This window comes from Apis laboriosa, unplaced genomic scaffold, assembly GCF_014066325.1.
Source record: "Apis laboriosa isolate Shangri-la unplaced genomic scaffold, ASM1406632v1 scaffold23_cov150, whole genome shotgun sequence".
NCBI classification, from domain to species: Eukaryota; Metazoa; Arthropoda; class Insecta; order Hymenoptera; family Apidae; genus Apis; species Apis laboriosa.
This window is the reverse complement of record NW_025222452.1, coordinates 1980643-1993884: the sequence shown is the minus strand read 5'-3', so window position 1 is coordinate 1993884 and position 13242 is coordinate 1980643. Positions and strand designations below refer to the sequence as shown.

The following is a 13242-nucleotide window of genomic DNA, read 5'->3' as shown; positions in this document are numbered from 1 at the left end:
GGAAAGAAAAAAGGGTGGGAGGGAGGGGATATGTTTTTGGAACGTGCGCTTCTTGATCTTTCGCCCAAGGTCTTAAGGTGTATTTGCGTCTATCGAAATTCTACCGTGGCATTCGTTGTATTTTCGAGGTGAATCGACTTGGCAGGCCGGAGTAATACGGGGCATCTTTCAACCCGTGAAATGGGGCCGCGTTGCGTGCTTCTCGCGAGGGACAAATATGTCTGCGAAATACCGTCGAGTTTCAATCCCAAGCCGCTATTATTGTACCTCGTTGTACGACTGGCCTCCTCGTTCCATCGCTTTTCTTTTTTTTTTTTTCTTTTTTCCCCCTTCTTATAAACTAGTTCAATAGTTAAACGGTTACGTAAATAACTTTCGTATTAATTAATCGAATTACTGTTCGAATTACGTTCGATGAATTCCACGGTTATTATAGAAACGGAAATATCGAATTGCTTCGTTCGATTGAAAAAAGTCTCCGTTTGTTTGTTATTAAGATTTACAGAATAGTTTTCTAGTGTTTGCAATTTCAGGAAAGGGGATAAAATACTTTGAAATTGTTAAGAAATTATATATGGAAAATGGAACTTTTGTTTTTTTTTTTATCATCTTAGAGGGAACAATGAGGCGATGATAAATCAAGATGGAAATTCGAGGACGGCATCTCGGAATTAGAGGAACGTGTACTACGTGTTGTAACAGGATTTTAAGTGGGACGAAAACCTGATTATCGAAATCGTGCAACGAATACGCGAATGAAAATTGCAAGAAACTCTTGGCCACCCGTATAATTCCACGGTATATACATACACATACACACACACACACATATGCATATCTGCATTTCAACAAAGCTAAACTATTCTCTTTGTGGCGTCGTACAAGCTGTACTTACGACTCCGACGCAGGCTCGATGTATTATATACAACCGGTGACTGTTCGACGATCGATAACTCCGCGTATTGCTACGATAATAACGAGTAATCACCTGTTACCTGGGATATTCGACATATCTCGATATACATGGCAACTATCGCTATGAAGCGGAAATGCGCCAGAACGTGGAACAGCTTCTATTTCGAATATCTACACGAAAATGTATTGGCACAGGTATTCGAATTATCGATGATGAACGAACGATCCAAAATACCAAATTCGAATCGTTTATTTCTATTCATTTGTCGCTTCAGCTTCTAGGCAAATTTTTTTTTTCTTTTATTAAGGACGATTCTTTTGATTCGTTTAATATGTTAAACTTTTAGGAAAATCATTTGTGAATTTAGAATAGAAAATTTGATGAACCAATTGTTTATTTGTTGCTTCATCTTCTATACAAATTTTTTTAGTTTTTTTCCTATCAAGGATGATCATTTCGATTCAGAATGTTAAATTTTAGAACGATTCGTGAATCACTTATGAATAGAAAATTTAATGAATTATTTGGTTATTTATTGTTCCAGCTTCTATGCAAGTCTTTTTCCTATCAAGGATGATTATTTCGATTCACTTGGAATGTTAAATTTTAGAAAAATTCGTGAGTCACTTGTGAATTTAGAAAATTTAAATAACGAATTGTTTATTTGTTGCTTCACTTTCTATGCAAATTTTTTTAGTTTTTTTCCTATCAAGGATGATCATTTCGATTCAGAATGTTAAATTTTAGAACGATTCGTGAATCACTTATGAATCGAAAATTTAATGAACGATTGTTTATTTATTGTTTCAGCTTCTAACAAATTTTTTTAGTTTTTTTCCTATCAGGGATGATCATTTCGATTCACTTGGAATGTTAAATTTTAGAAAAATTCGTGAGTCACTTGTGAATTTAGAAAATTTAAATAACGAATTGTTTATTTGTTGCTTCACCTTCTATGCAAATTTTTTTAGTTTTTTTTCTATTAAGAATGATCATTTTGATTCTGAATATTAAATTTTAGAACGATTCGTGAATCATTTAATGAACGATTTGTTTATTTGTTGTTTCACCTTCTAAGCAAATTTTTTTAGTTTTTTTTCCTATCAGGGATGATTATTTCGATCACTTGGAATGTTAAATTTTAGAAAAATTCGTGAGTCACTTGTGAATTTAGAAAATTTAAATAACGAATTGTTTATTTGTTGCTTCACCTTCTATGCAAATTTTTTCCATTCTTTCGTCATTTTAATTTTTTCCCATCAAGAATAATCCTTTTAATTCGCTTAGATTTCTAAATTTTAAGAAAATTGAGTGAGTCGTTTATGAATTTAGAATGGAAAATTTGACGAAGGAGAACGAGAATTGTTTATTTGTCGCTTCTAAACAAATCTTTTTCGTTTTTTTTTTTTTTTCTATCAAGGATAATCCTTTCGATTCACTTAAAATGTTAAATTTTAGGAAAAATTCGCGAGTGACTCCACAGTAACTTGGATCTTATCCCTCGCGTAGATTTTCAGAGGTTGGTGGGAAGAGCTTGAAGGGCTAAAAAGTGGTGAACGAAGCGTTTAAAATGCGGGAAATTTCCATGAGAGAAGGACGAGAACTGCATTAGAGTGGGCGACGAGAGAACTCGTAAAACTAACCGGATGGCTCGGTATAGCGGCGGAAAGTGAAAGCTCAGCGAATGCTCCGGTAGACGACAAACTATTATTGTACGCGGATGTACAGGCCGAAATATTGCATTTCGAGTCGCCAAATTCGCCAATAACATTGACGTTCGCCGGATTGAACAGAAACGAGATAGAACCGTGACGAATAGCGTGACGGTTGAAAATTTAATTGGCACGCGCGCGATTCTGTCTAGCGATAACTCAAAAATTGACGCGATTCTTCACTCTCTCTCTCTCTCTCTCTCTCTCTCTCTCTCTCTCTCTCTCTCTCTCTCTCTCACTCTTCTCTTCAATTCAATATTCAATTTTTCCTCGAATGAAAAGATTTATTCACTCGTTGTATCTTGTGCAGAAGACAATTGTACAGAAGAGTACTCTCGCGTCTCTCTAAGCGAAAATAAATATCGTTTAATGTAATATTTTTTAACCGATATGATGATTTCGTTTTTTCTTCTCGATGGATTCGATGCTTGTTAAATTCTTTGGCGAATAATTTCAAACGTCGCGCACGTTTCTTCTTACGAGGGAAATAATTTTTATCAAACTCATCCTCCTTTCCTTGCTTTTTTGAACAGCTCTTCATTTTTCCAATAAACTGCCGTCTTTGCGAACACATCGTGCACCGCTACTTGGCAGACGCTTCCATCTTTAAAAATATTCGTTTGCCGTCGTTTGCAAGGACGAATCTACTCTCGATGATACTTTTGCAATTTAAAGACATTTGGTGGGTATATACAATATCATATCGATACATCGGGGATCGCTTTTCACTGTATAACGTGCGAGAGATCGATGATTCTGCCATCACTGTGAAACGAAAACGACATTGATGAGACAGTTAAGAACTCGAAAAGATAGCTCAGACTCGATCATTTGTCATTTATTTTCGGCTAACATCGATATAATTAGAAACGTTCGCCTTTCGTTTTATTTTTGCACGAATTAATGGAGCCAATCGTCTTTCGGGTTATTTTTCGCCAAAGATAGCTAAATTAACGAAGGTATTTTCGATTTTAATTAGCGTGGAAAATAAATGCATTATTAATTATTATTATTATTATTATTATTATTATTGTTACCTACTCAAATAATACACAACGAAACTTCGAAACAAGCAAAGTTTTCCTTTTTTCCAAGTAGGAAATCATTAAAGCTGCAATAAATGGTGGATGCCACTGGTAAAAGCAACGAATTCCATTTCTATTTACGTACCAATCTGCGAAAGCGCTATTGGTTCCGTACTCTCGGTGATGTAAAACACTGCGCAACATCGATCCCAGCCAAACACTTTCATGAACTTTCCCACGAGGATTTCGTGCTTACACACCTAACCTACGATACTCCGAATGTCACTGGTCGGATCAAGCGTGCTGCATAAAAGGGCAAAAGATGCCAATAGAATCGTCACAATCATCCGGATTGTCAATCTGTACAACCCTGTAGTAAGGCTATAGATATCTGCGGATTGCGAATCATTTTCTAGGTTTTTTGACTTTCTATGTTTCTTTATTCGTTCGTTTAAAATTTTCACAAAATTTTAAATCCTTTTTTTTAAATATATATAAGAAAGTTATTAAGATTATCGTAAAAAAACAAAGAGGTCAGAGATCGAAAAAGGGATTGGGAAACGACTTGGCATTGTTCAATTCGTATACGATCGTACTTCGAATAATTTGAAATCGCAAAATTAATGATTGGATGCTCGTAAAAGAAATTTCACTTGCGTGACAGTTCAAGTTTATTGATCGTAATCTTTTTGCACGCGAAAGATAGAAAGATAGTAAGAAGTTAGAGTGGAAGATTGGAAATTAAATAGTCACAAGATGGTGAGCATCTTGTACGCGAATTACCTTTTGATAATTTTCCAATCTCATCGGTGAATAGACGTGAAACATTAAAGCTTTCTCGATTCTCTTTCCCCCACAGGGAAAAAATCGCTCTTGTAAGCTCTGCTCTTTTATCGATTGAAACATTCTTCGATGGTGAGACGCGGATCTAGAACGCTATACATTATTTCCAAACCTATTATCGCGTATTGGAATCTGCTCGATTACTATGCCAGTCAAGTACGATTACAGATCGCGGAAACATCGTTCACCTTCATTAAAATGGCGGTTTGTACTCTGAAGTCAGTTTAAGCTCTCTATGCCCGACTTCAAAATCTTCCAATTACTTTGCAAGAGGATTAATAAAAAATACGATCGTATAATTCGTTGATTTCGTGCACCATTGACCTTTCCTTTCGTTTCCTTTCCTTTCGTTCATCACAAGCACACGATAATCACGATAAGAATGCCAGCATTTTAAATAACCTTGTGAACCAATTTGTGCTGCTTTTCTGGTTTGTATATCCAGCCTGTATAATTCAATTTTATATGTAAATATCAAAATTTATAGTAAATTTATACATGAAATACCTATTTTGATAAAATGTCGTTCGAGATATTATATTTATTTTATATTAGCTTCGAATAAAGATTGCAATTAGAATCTCTCTCTCTTTCTCTCTTTTTCTTTTCAACTAAAAAGACAAATCATATACAAACTTGTGAATTTCGCGTCGAGCAAAAGTTAATTTCCAATGCTGAATTATTTGTATCATAATTTAGTTTGCAGGTAATATAAAGCGTATGGGAGAAAATCAAGGTAACGAAGAGCAATTATATAAATTGTTGATTTATGTGCGAGCGATGTCCGGCATAAAATCTTTCTTGTTGATATGTAACTTTGTAATTAATATAATTATTAATTCAGAAACATGCCAGTGGATATTTTACAATTTCATCCAAGTTTCTTTCTTTTTTTTTTTTTTTTTTTTTTTTGAACCTTTCCACGAAATGAATAATGCAATTTGATGATGCGTTGAATGATAATGAACGATGTAACGATGTAAAATGTAAAAACGCGACATAATTGCATTGTTTTTTTTTTAATACGAAGAATGGATCGCGTAATAGTGGTCATTTCAATTACTTTTTTTTTTTTTTTTGTGATAAATCGCTCATAATTCTTTTTTGTCATTAATGATACGATTCAAAGAATTTTGCAGATGATGACATTTAATCCTTTTTTTTTCTTTTCTTTTTATCGATCAATTTTATACGACCACTTTCAATATCTATTATTCAGAATCAGTATAATTCATTTTGCCCATCGGTTAACCGATTTATCGAAAATGAATTCGAGCGTGCACAAAAGTAAATATTTGTTTTATTTAATAATAAAACGATGCGACAAAAACAAAATCATTTATGCTTACGGTTCAATCGATTTCATAAATTTTCGATATCAATAGTAATCGTATACTTTGTACACACTTATTCGTATAATAAATATTCGGGCATTGATGAAATTAAATTTGATGTTTTTCAATATTATTTGTTTAATCCCTTGTTGTGAAAGGGGACCTGCATTAAATAAATGAAATGTACGCGTTTGGCATCAATAATGATCTATAAATAAATATTTCGATACTTTACAAAAACAATCAACCGAATGATATTGTTATACGTAAACATGAGATATAAAAACATATAATAATTTCTTGAATAATCACCATGTCTGATAATTGCCAACCACTTTTTTCGTCTCGTCTGGTTTGCATTTCGTCACGCTCTGCGAATTTTCCTTCCAGAGATCCTATCGTCATTTTAAAGTTTGCACTCGTGACACCAATAGTTTGTCAGAAATTGCTTTTCCGAGACTGATTTCATCCGCTACGGTTACCTGTATCACGCTGTCCACGCAAAAATATCTTCTACTCGCACAAATTCATTTCTTGATTGGATTTATTTATGGACCGTCATTCAACGTACGTTTCGTTTATAAGTATTTTCAGATTAAATTAAACTAGAATCATCGTAAGTTATTATCGACGAGATATTTAATCGTTCAGCATCGTGCAAAAAAATTATTATTAAGAAAGATTTTCACTTTTTACATAAAATCATCATTCGAATTATTAAAAATTCGTAAGCTCTTCGTTCGATCGGTTTCGATTCAATCTGAATTCGACTTCAAAGTATATTACGACATAAATCCAACTTGTTCGATTAGTCGAATCGAATAAGAACCTTAATTTGATGATACGATCTTATTTGAATCTAGAAAATAAATTTATCTATACATTCTATCTATACATCTATACATGAAAGCAACCGTTTTAATCTCGATTAAAATTATTATTAAAAAGTATCCCAGATTTTTAGTTTAAATAAAATCGATATTCTAAAATTTTTTAAATTTCGATAATCCCTTCCAATTATTAAAAATTCGTAAATTCTTCGATTCAATTCGAATTCGATTTTAAAATATATTACGACGCATATCCAACTTCGGAACGAGCCGAGTCGAGCCGAATGTAAAAATCTTCGGTATGCAATCTCGATCCCTCTCGATCCTTGCCGATCTTACTCGAACCTTGGATCTAGAAAATAAATTTATTTATACAATGTTAAAAGCAATCGTTTTAATTAAAATTATTATTAAAAAGTATTCCAGATTTTTAATTCGAATAGAAATATTTCTAAAAAATATATTTCGATAATCCTTTCGAATCATTAAAAATTCGTAAATTCTTCGTTCGATCAGATTCGATTCGACTCGAAATTATTAAAAGTTATTGTTTTCACGTGATAGCAGAGACAAAGAGGCAACTGGATTTTGCCTTTTCGTCGTTTCGAAGTCCGTAACGGACGCTCGAAGAATGGAAAAGTAAGGATGCTGTTGGAATTACCCCGCTACGTGTGCACGTTTATCGAGATACTCTCACAGAACACTTCTTTGAAGAAATTTCAAACTTTCTCGAACACCTCTAACTCTGTCCTCTCGATACCTCTCTCCCTTCCGGCTCCTCTATCTCGAAAGAAAGTTGGGTAGAGATTCCGCAACCGGGACGTTTCATCGTCCCCTTTATCCCTTCTCGCCCTCGTTGAACTTGCGTTTCTTCTATGCACAGACTATACACGACCCTATATATATATATAAAAGGCTTACCGAAGGTGAGCATCTCGCCTTATCGCGGATCACTGGATTTCATTCGAATTCGAAATATTGCGAGCTAACGTCTCGTCTCGTCGCTATTCTTCTCGACCTTTATTACGTTCTGGAAATTCTGTGAATTAGAATTGCGTTTTAGAATGAAAAAATCAATGATACCATTGTCCAACTTGTCGTATTAAGTTTCGAAAATTCGTAACGAGATTCGAGAAATCCTCTCTCGCGATTGAATTAATTAATTGATTAATTCATTGAATTGAAATTTTGAAAATTAAACAATGTGCGTGATATTTAATTCGATACTTGTGTGTAACGGTAATAAATTTCATGAGGAAGTAAATAAAAAAGGAGGAATAAAATGAGTAATGTTTCCACATCTTGGGACAGGTTGGCGGACAGCCTGTTAAAGAAACCTATTACAAACCTGAAAGTGAAAAATTTCATTTCAGTGTTATTACTTCGTTTTCACCACGAGGGCCAAAATGCGTCAAAGCCTTGGTTGATTTTATTTACAAAATATTTCCATTTCAAAGAGGTTACAATGTAAATCGACCTAAATCGAATTTAAACCTAATTTTACACTTAATTCAATTTTTAAAACCTTAAATAGCTATATAAATAAATAAATAATAATAAAAATAATAATAATAATAGAAACACTTCCGCGGCAACGAAATTGGAATTGGACATTGACTTGGAGAAAATAATAAGTCGATGAAATTTCTTTTATATACTTTTCTCTCCAATAATAATACGATTATCACCCATGTTTTCCCATGTTGCTTCTTGCATTTTCATCACTCAGACTCGACGAAACGATTCTATCATCGCATAGATCTCGCATTCCTCATAAATCTTGCGTTCCTCTTCTCACAATTCCTCTTACCTCTCCATTTGTCCCGAAAGAAAGATTCTTTCCTTCAGTTCCAAAGATCTATGAATGTTCGAAGTTGACAAGCGAAAAAAGAACGCTCTTTGGTGAACGAGCTACTCCATACCCCCTCTTTATTGCAGTAGTGTTTCAATTTAGCACCCGTTAAAAGAGTTTCGGGTGCTTTTATCGCGAAAGTTCTGCGCGGTCAGATAGAAAATAAGACGAGAAAGCGCACGGGGTCGGGTCAAACAAAACGGGGTTAAGGGACACACGAGGGAGGGGGGTGGGTTCGAAGTGGAAGCAAGAGAAAAACGGTGATACGCGGTGGTACCTTCTCGTGACGGCGCTGACTATGGGTCCGCGTTACACAGTTTTAAACGTGCTTTATAACCTAAATTAACTCGTTATCGCGCTAATTGCTCTTGGTATCTCCTCCACGTGTCAGGAACTATCATCGTTTCTTCAGAATGAATCTTCGAAAATTTATCCGTTGAACAAAAAGTTGGACTTGTTCGAGAAATTAGCTCGAGCTAAAAAGAAAGAAAGAAAGAAAGAAAAAAACGATTTTTGATGCAAAGAATAATTTGAAATAATAATTTATCGATTTTGTTATCTGTTCTTTGAACTGTTATCTGGAAAAAAATATATTTTTAATTAACGTTAAATCAAATCGTGTAAATCGTGCAATATACGAATCAAAGTAAGATCGTTAAATAAAAAAAGTAACAAAGTGATGTCGATATTTTAAAGCGGTAGTAAAAAAAATTGAATAAACAAATGGAATAAATTTTATCCGATATCAATTACGAACAAAATTGGCATTCTTCTCAGCAAACGCACGCGGTTTCGCGTTCGATATCCTTATCGATTAATCGTGTCTAGAACCGCTCTTAGAAGCTCGTTCCGCGGTTGCAGTAATGTTAGTGGCCGTCGTTATCCGAGCTCCCCCCAGCGGATTTCGATATTTCTCCAACCGAATTTGCGGTTGAATTAATCCGTTTTAACAGGATTCCAAGCCGAGATAACGAAGACTCTCGTAATAACGTTTGCCACTGGCGTGTTAAAGCTCGCGTAAAGTTCGAAGACTCTTCGGGAGAGATAGATAACGCGGCGGGGCGAGCCGTGCACATTTATCGGGCTGAAGCTATTCCAACAACTTTCCTTACGGAGTTTCGTGAAATAACTTTTCCTTCGCGTCGTTTATTTCACGGTGATCGTGCTACTTTACCTTCAATTTCCTGCCTCATCGTTTACCTATCGAACAATGAAAACAAATGGTAAACTTGTCCCTTGGAAAAGTTTTCGCGGTGCGACGCGTCGCGATGTAACGTGTCGCGCGATTTTTCGACTCGACACGTTCGCAAAGTGAAGACGCGAGTGAAATTATTGTGAACACGTTCACAAAACGAGTCGTGAGGAAATTATCGACCGAATACGTTCACAAAAACGAATCCTGAGTGAATTATCGATCGAACACGTTCATAAAAAACGAATCGTGAGTGAGTTATCGATTGAACACATTGATAAAAAGGAGTCATGGAAAAAATATCGACCGAACACGTTCACAAAAACGAATCGTGAGTGAATTATCGACCGAATACATTCACAAAAACGAGTCGTGACTGAATTATCGACCGAACACGTTCACAAAACGAGTCGTGAGGAAATTATCGACCGAACACGTTCACAAAAACGAATCGTGAGTGAATTATCGATTGAACACGTTCACAAAAAACGAATCGTGAGTGAATTATCGACCGAACACATTCACAAAAACGAATCGTGAATGAATTATCGACCGAACACGTTCACAAAACAAGTCGTGAGGAAATTATCGACCGAACATGTTCATAAAACGAGTCGTGAGGAAATTATCGACCGAACACGTTCACAAAAACGAATCCTGAGTGAATTATCAACCGAACACGTTCACAAAACGAGTCGCGAGGAAGTTATCGATCGAACACGTTCACAAAAACGGATCATAAGTGAATTATCGACCGAATACGTTCACAAAAACGAGTCGTGAGGGAATTATTGACCGAATACGTTCACAAAAAACGAATCGTGAGTGAGTTATCGATTGAACACATTGATAAAAAGGAGCCATGGGAAAGATATGGATCGAATTTTTACGATTAATGTTTTATTGAATGTATAATTAGGATGTAATATTTACATTGATTTCGTTCACTTCAATGGACACGATAAACGCGAGAATCGCGTGAATATCTGTCACGAATCTCCGACAACGGGTATATATTCAGCAAAATCGATTCACTTCGCGATCACTTTACGAAAAATCACGAAGAGGACAGAGAGCTTTCGCGATTTTATTTCAAAAAGAAAAAAAGAAAAAAATCTCCAACACTCGATATCGGAGATTCGACAGAGGATCGAAGGAAGAACCACTTTCACGTCACAGAACGTAACTCGTGCTCGTTCATCTCGGGTCCAGAGAGTGTTACTTATACGCTATCTGTGTGTGTGTGTATGTATATATATATATATATTGTACGTAATACGCCCATTCCTCTCGTGTAAAGTTACGTGTATGTATGTAAGTGTACATTCATAGCATACGTATAACGCGCGTATGTACGAAGGAAACGCTTCACTCATCGCGTACAACGACGACAGAGACTACTAAACGAGTAGAAGATGATCCTCGAATCGACAGGTTCCCCTATCCTCTCTTCCTTTACAAAGAAAAGGACAAAAAGAGGAAAGAAGGAGGAGGAAATCGTTCGTATGAGCTCCGCGTCGCGCGTCATTCTATTTCCGAGAGAAAGAGAGAGAAAGAGAGAAAGAGAGAAAGAGAGAGTGAGTTAAAAGCGAAACGTATCTTACCGCATACTTCTAGATCAATTCCACAGAAACCAGAGAGAGAAAATTATTCCGACGGTGCTCGGCTATTTCTGCGGGACAAAGAAATCGCGAGATAATGAATGAAACACAGGGACGAATAGGAGAGAGAATAGGAGGAGATAAAAGGGTGGAGGGTGGAATAAAAGGCAGGAGGGAATGAAACAAAAGGATACCTCTGGCTGGGTAAAAATCCTTCCCTCGCGATCGAACGTCGCATTCCCCCCTCGAGAATAGGGAGGACGCGAGTCTCTTTCTCCCCGGACAATGGTTGAAAAGAATCGGGTGGGTGTACGCGCAAGAGGGTCCCCGCCGAAAGTGGCGGCCACGCTCGCTTCGTTCCGTGTCGTGTGTTCATACGCGAACTAATACACGCGACGACGACACGTTCCAACGTGTTTGACGGCGGCATTCGAAAAAAAGAATATCGCCCTCGTGGGATCGATCGTGGGAGTTGGAGGTGAAAAGACGAGTCCCGAATGACCGACCGATCGTTCGACTCATCCTCGCGGAAGAAGATGGACCGGGTTTGCGGTGGTGCGGGGCGGCACGACTGACACACCAGTCGCCTCCCCCGCCCCGTAAGTTGGAGGGCGATTCATGTCGGGTAGAGGCTGGTGAAACTCGGTATCCTCCAGCTGACGGCCGCCAGGAGGGACACCAGAAAGTTGCTCGCCAAAATTGCCGGGCCAAGATTCCTCCTGTCTCCGCCGTGCATCGCCGCCGGTTTCTCCTCCTCTGAAACGAGATTAGAAACTCTGACTCGATGGCTGCAAAAAAGAAATTCCTTCTTCGCGAGAATCGTTCTGCTTGAATGAGAAAGATAGAGAGAGAGAAAGATAGAGAGACGTTTCACGTACTAGTGGCCGAGAAGAGTTCTTCCATGTTCTGGAAGAAGGAGAGAGAGAGAGAGAGAGAGGGAGAGAAAGATATTTTCGTATAGGAGCGGTAAAATACCCCTGAGGGCGGCTACGACGTTTTAAACGAGCTCGACTCCTAGTCGGACACAGGAAGCTAGCTAGAACTTCGGACGAGACGAGGTTCGTCTCTTTTTTACATCTTCGGTCTTCCTCGTTCGCCTCGAACTTCGTCTCCGTAGTAGTAGAAATAGTAGTCTGGTCACGCGCGCAACGATCTCCGGAATACCGGCAACCTGGTCGAGGAGATGCTCGAGGGGCAGTAACGTCAAATCTTGCTTTTACACCCGGATTTCTATCGAGCTATTCGAAATATCGGTGTATCCGCACGTAAGATGGAACGTTTCTCTCCACGGATATTCCATGTTAAGATTTTTTTTGTCTTACGGAACTCTCTCGATCTCTGCCTCTCGTTAATTGAATCTGTTGTCAAAACTTGAGGAAAACAAGATCACTGGAAAGAACGTTTGCGATACTACATTATCGAAGCGAAACGTAGAGTCGATTCGTTCAACATTATTTCTCAAAATTAATAATAAATTGAAACGAATTTTTTATTAATTAACTCAATAAAAATCGATTTCGTTCTCATTACCGCTCACCTTCGATCACGTGAACCATCACGTATGCAGGCTTGGCGTTGCTCGGCGCGCAAGTGTAATTGCCGCCATGCGAGGGTTTCGTTTTGTTGACCATCAGGATCGATCCGTTCTTGGTCAGCTCGACTTTCACGCCTGGCTCCTCGTCGTAGTTGATCATGTGCCCTTGGCGGTACCAGAAGACGTAGAGGGGCGATTCCGCCGCGGCCTTCAGTTGACACTCCAATCGAAGGCTCGAGCCTTGCTTCACGTGTAAATCGGGGGCGCCTGGTATGATCGAGTACGCTTCCGTGATCTTCAAGCGCACGAAATTCCGTTGCACCGGATGCGACGTAATCTGAAATTTCGACGACCGATTATTTCTCCGAGTGAATGCTTCCCTCGATCCGATCTGTATCACTCG

General features: G+C 37.6%; 1 protein-coding gene across 4 annotated transcripts in view; it reads right to left on the bottom strand.

Moving 5' to 3' along the window:
• Positions 1-10652: 10652 nt before the first annotated feature.
• Positions 10653-13242, bottom strand: part of LOC122713183 (zwei Ig domain protein zig-8-like) — a 281302-nt gene continuing 278712 nt past the window's right edge. For 3 of the 4 annotated variants that reach the window (XM_043933394.1, XM_043933393.1, XM_043933392.1), the window contains exons 5-6: positions 12843-13176; positions 10653-12059 (exon numbers count right to left, since the gene is read on the bottom strand). In XM_043933394.1, the coding sequence (XP_043789329.1) occupies positions 11824-12059; positions 12843-13176 (570 nt within the window). In that variant the 3' untranslated portion in view covers positions 10653-11823. Of the gene's footprint in view, positions 12062-12842; positions 13177-13242 lie in introns of all 4 variants that reach the window. The other variant, XM_043933395.1, reaches the window with a different exon arrangement.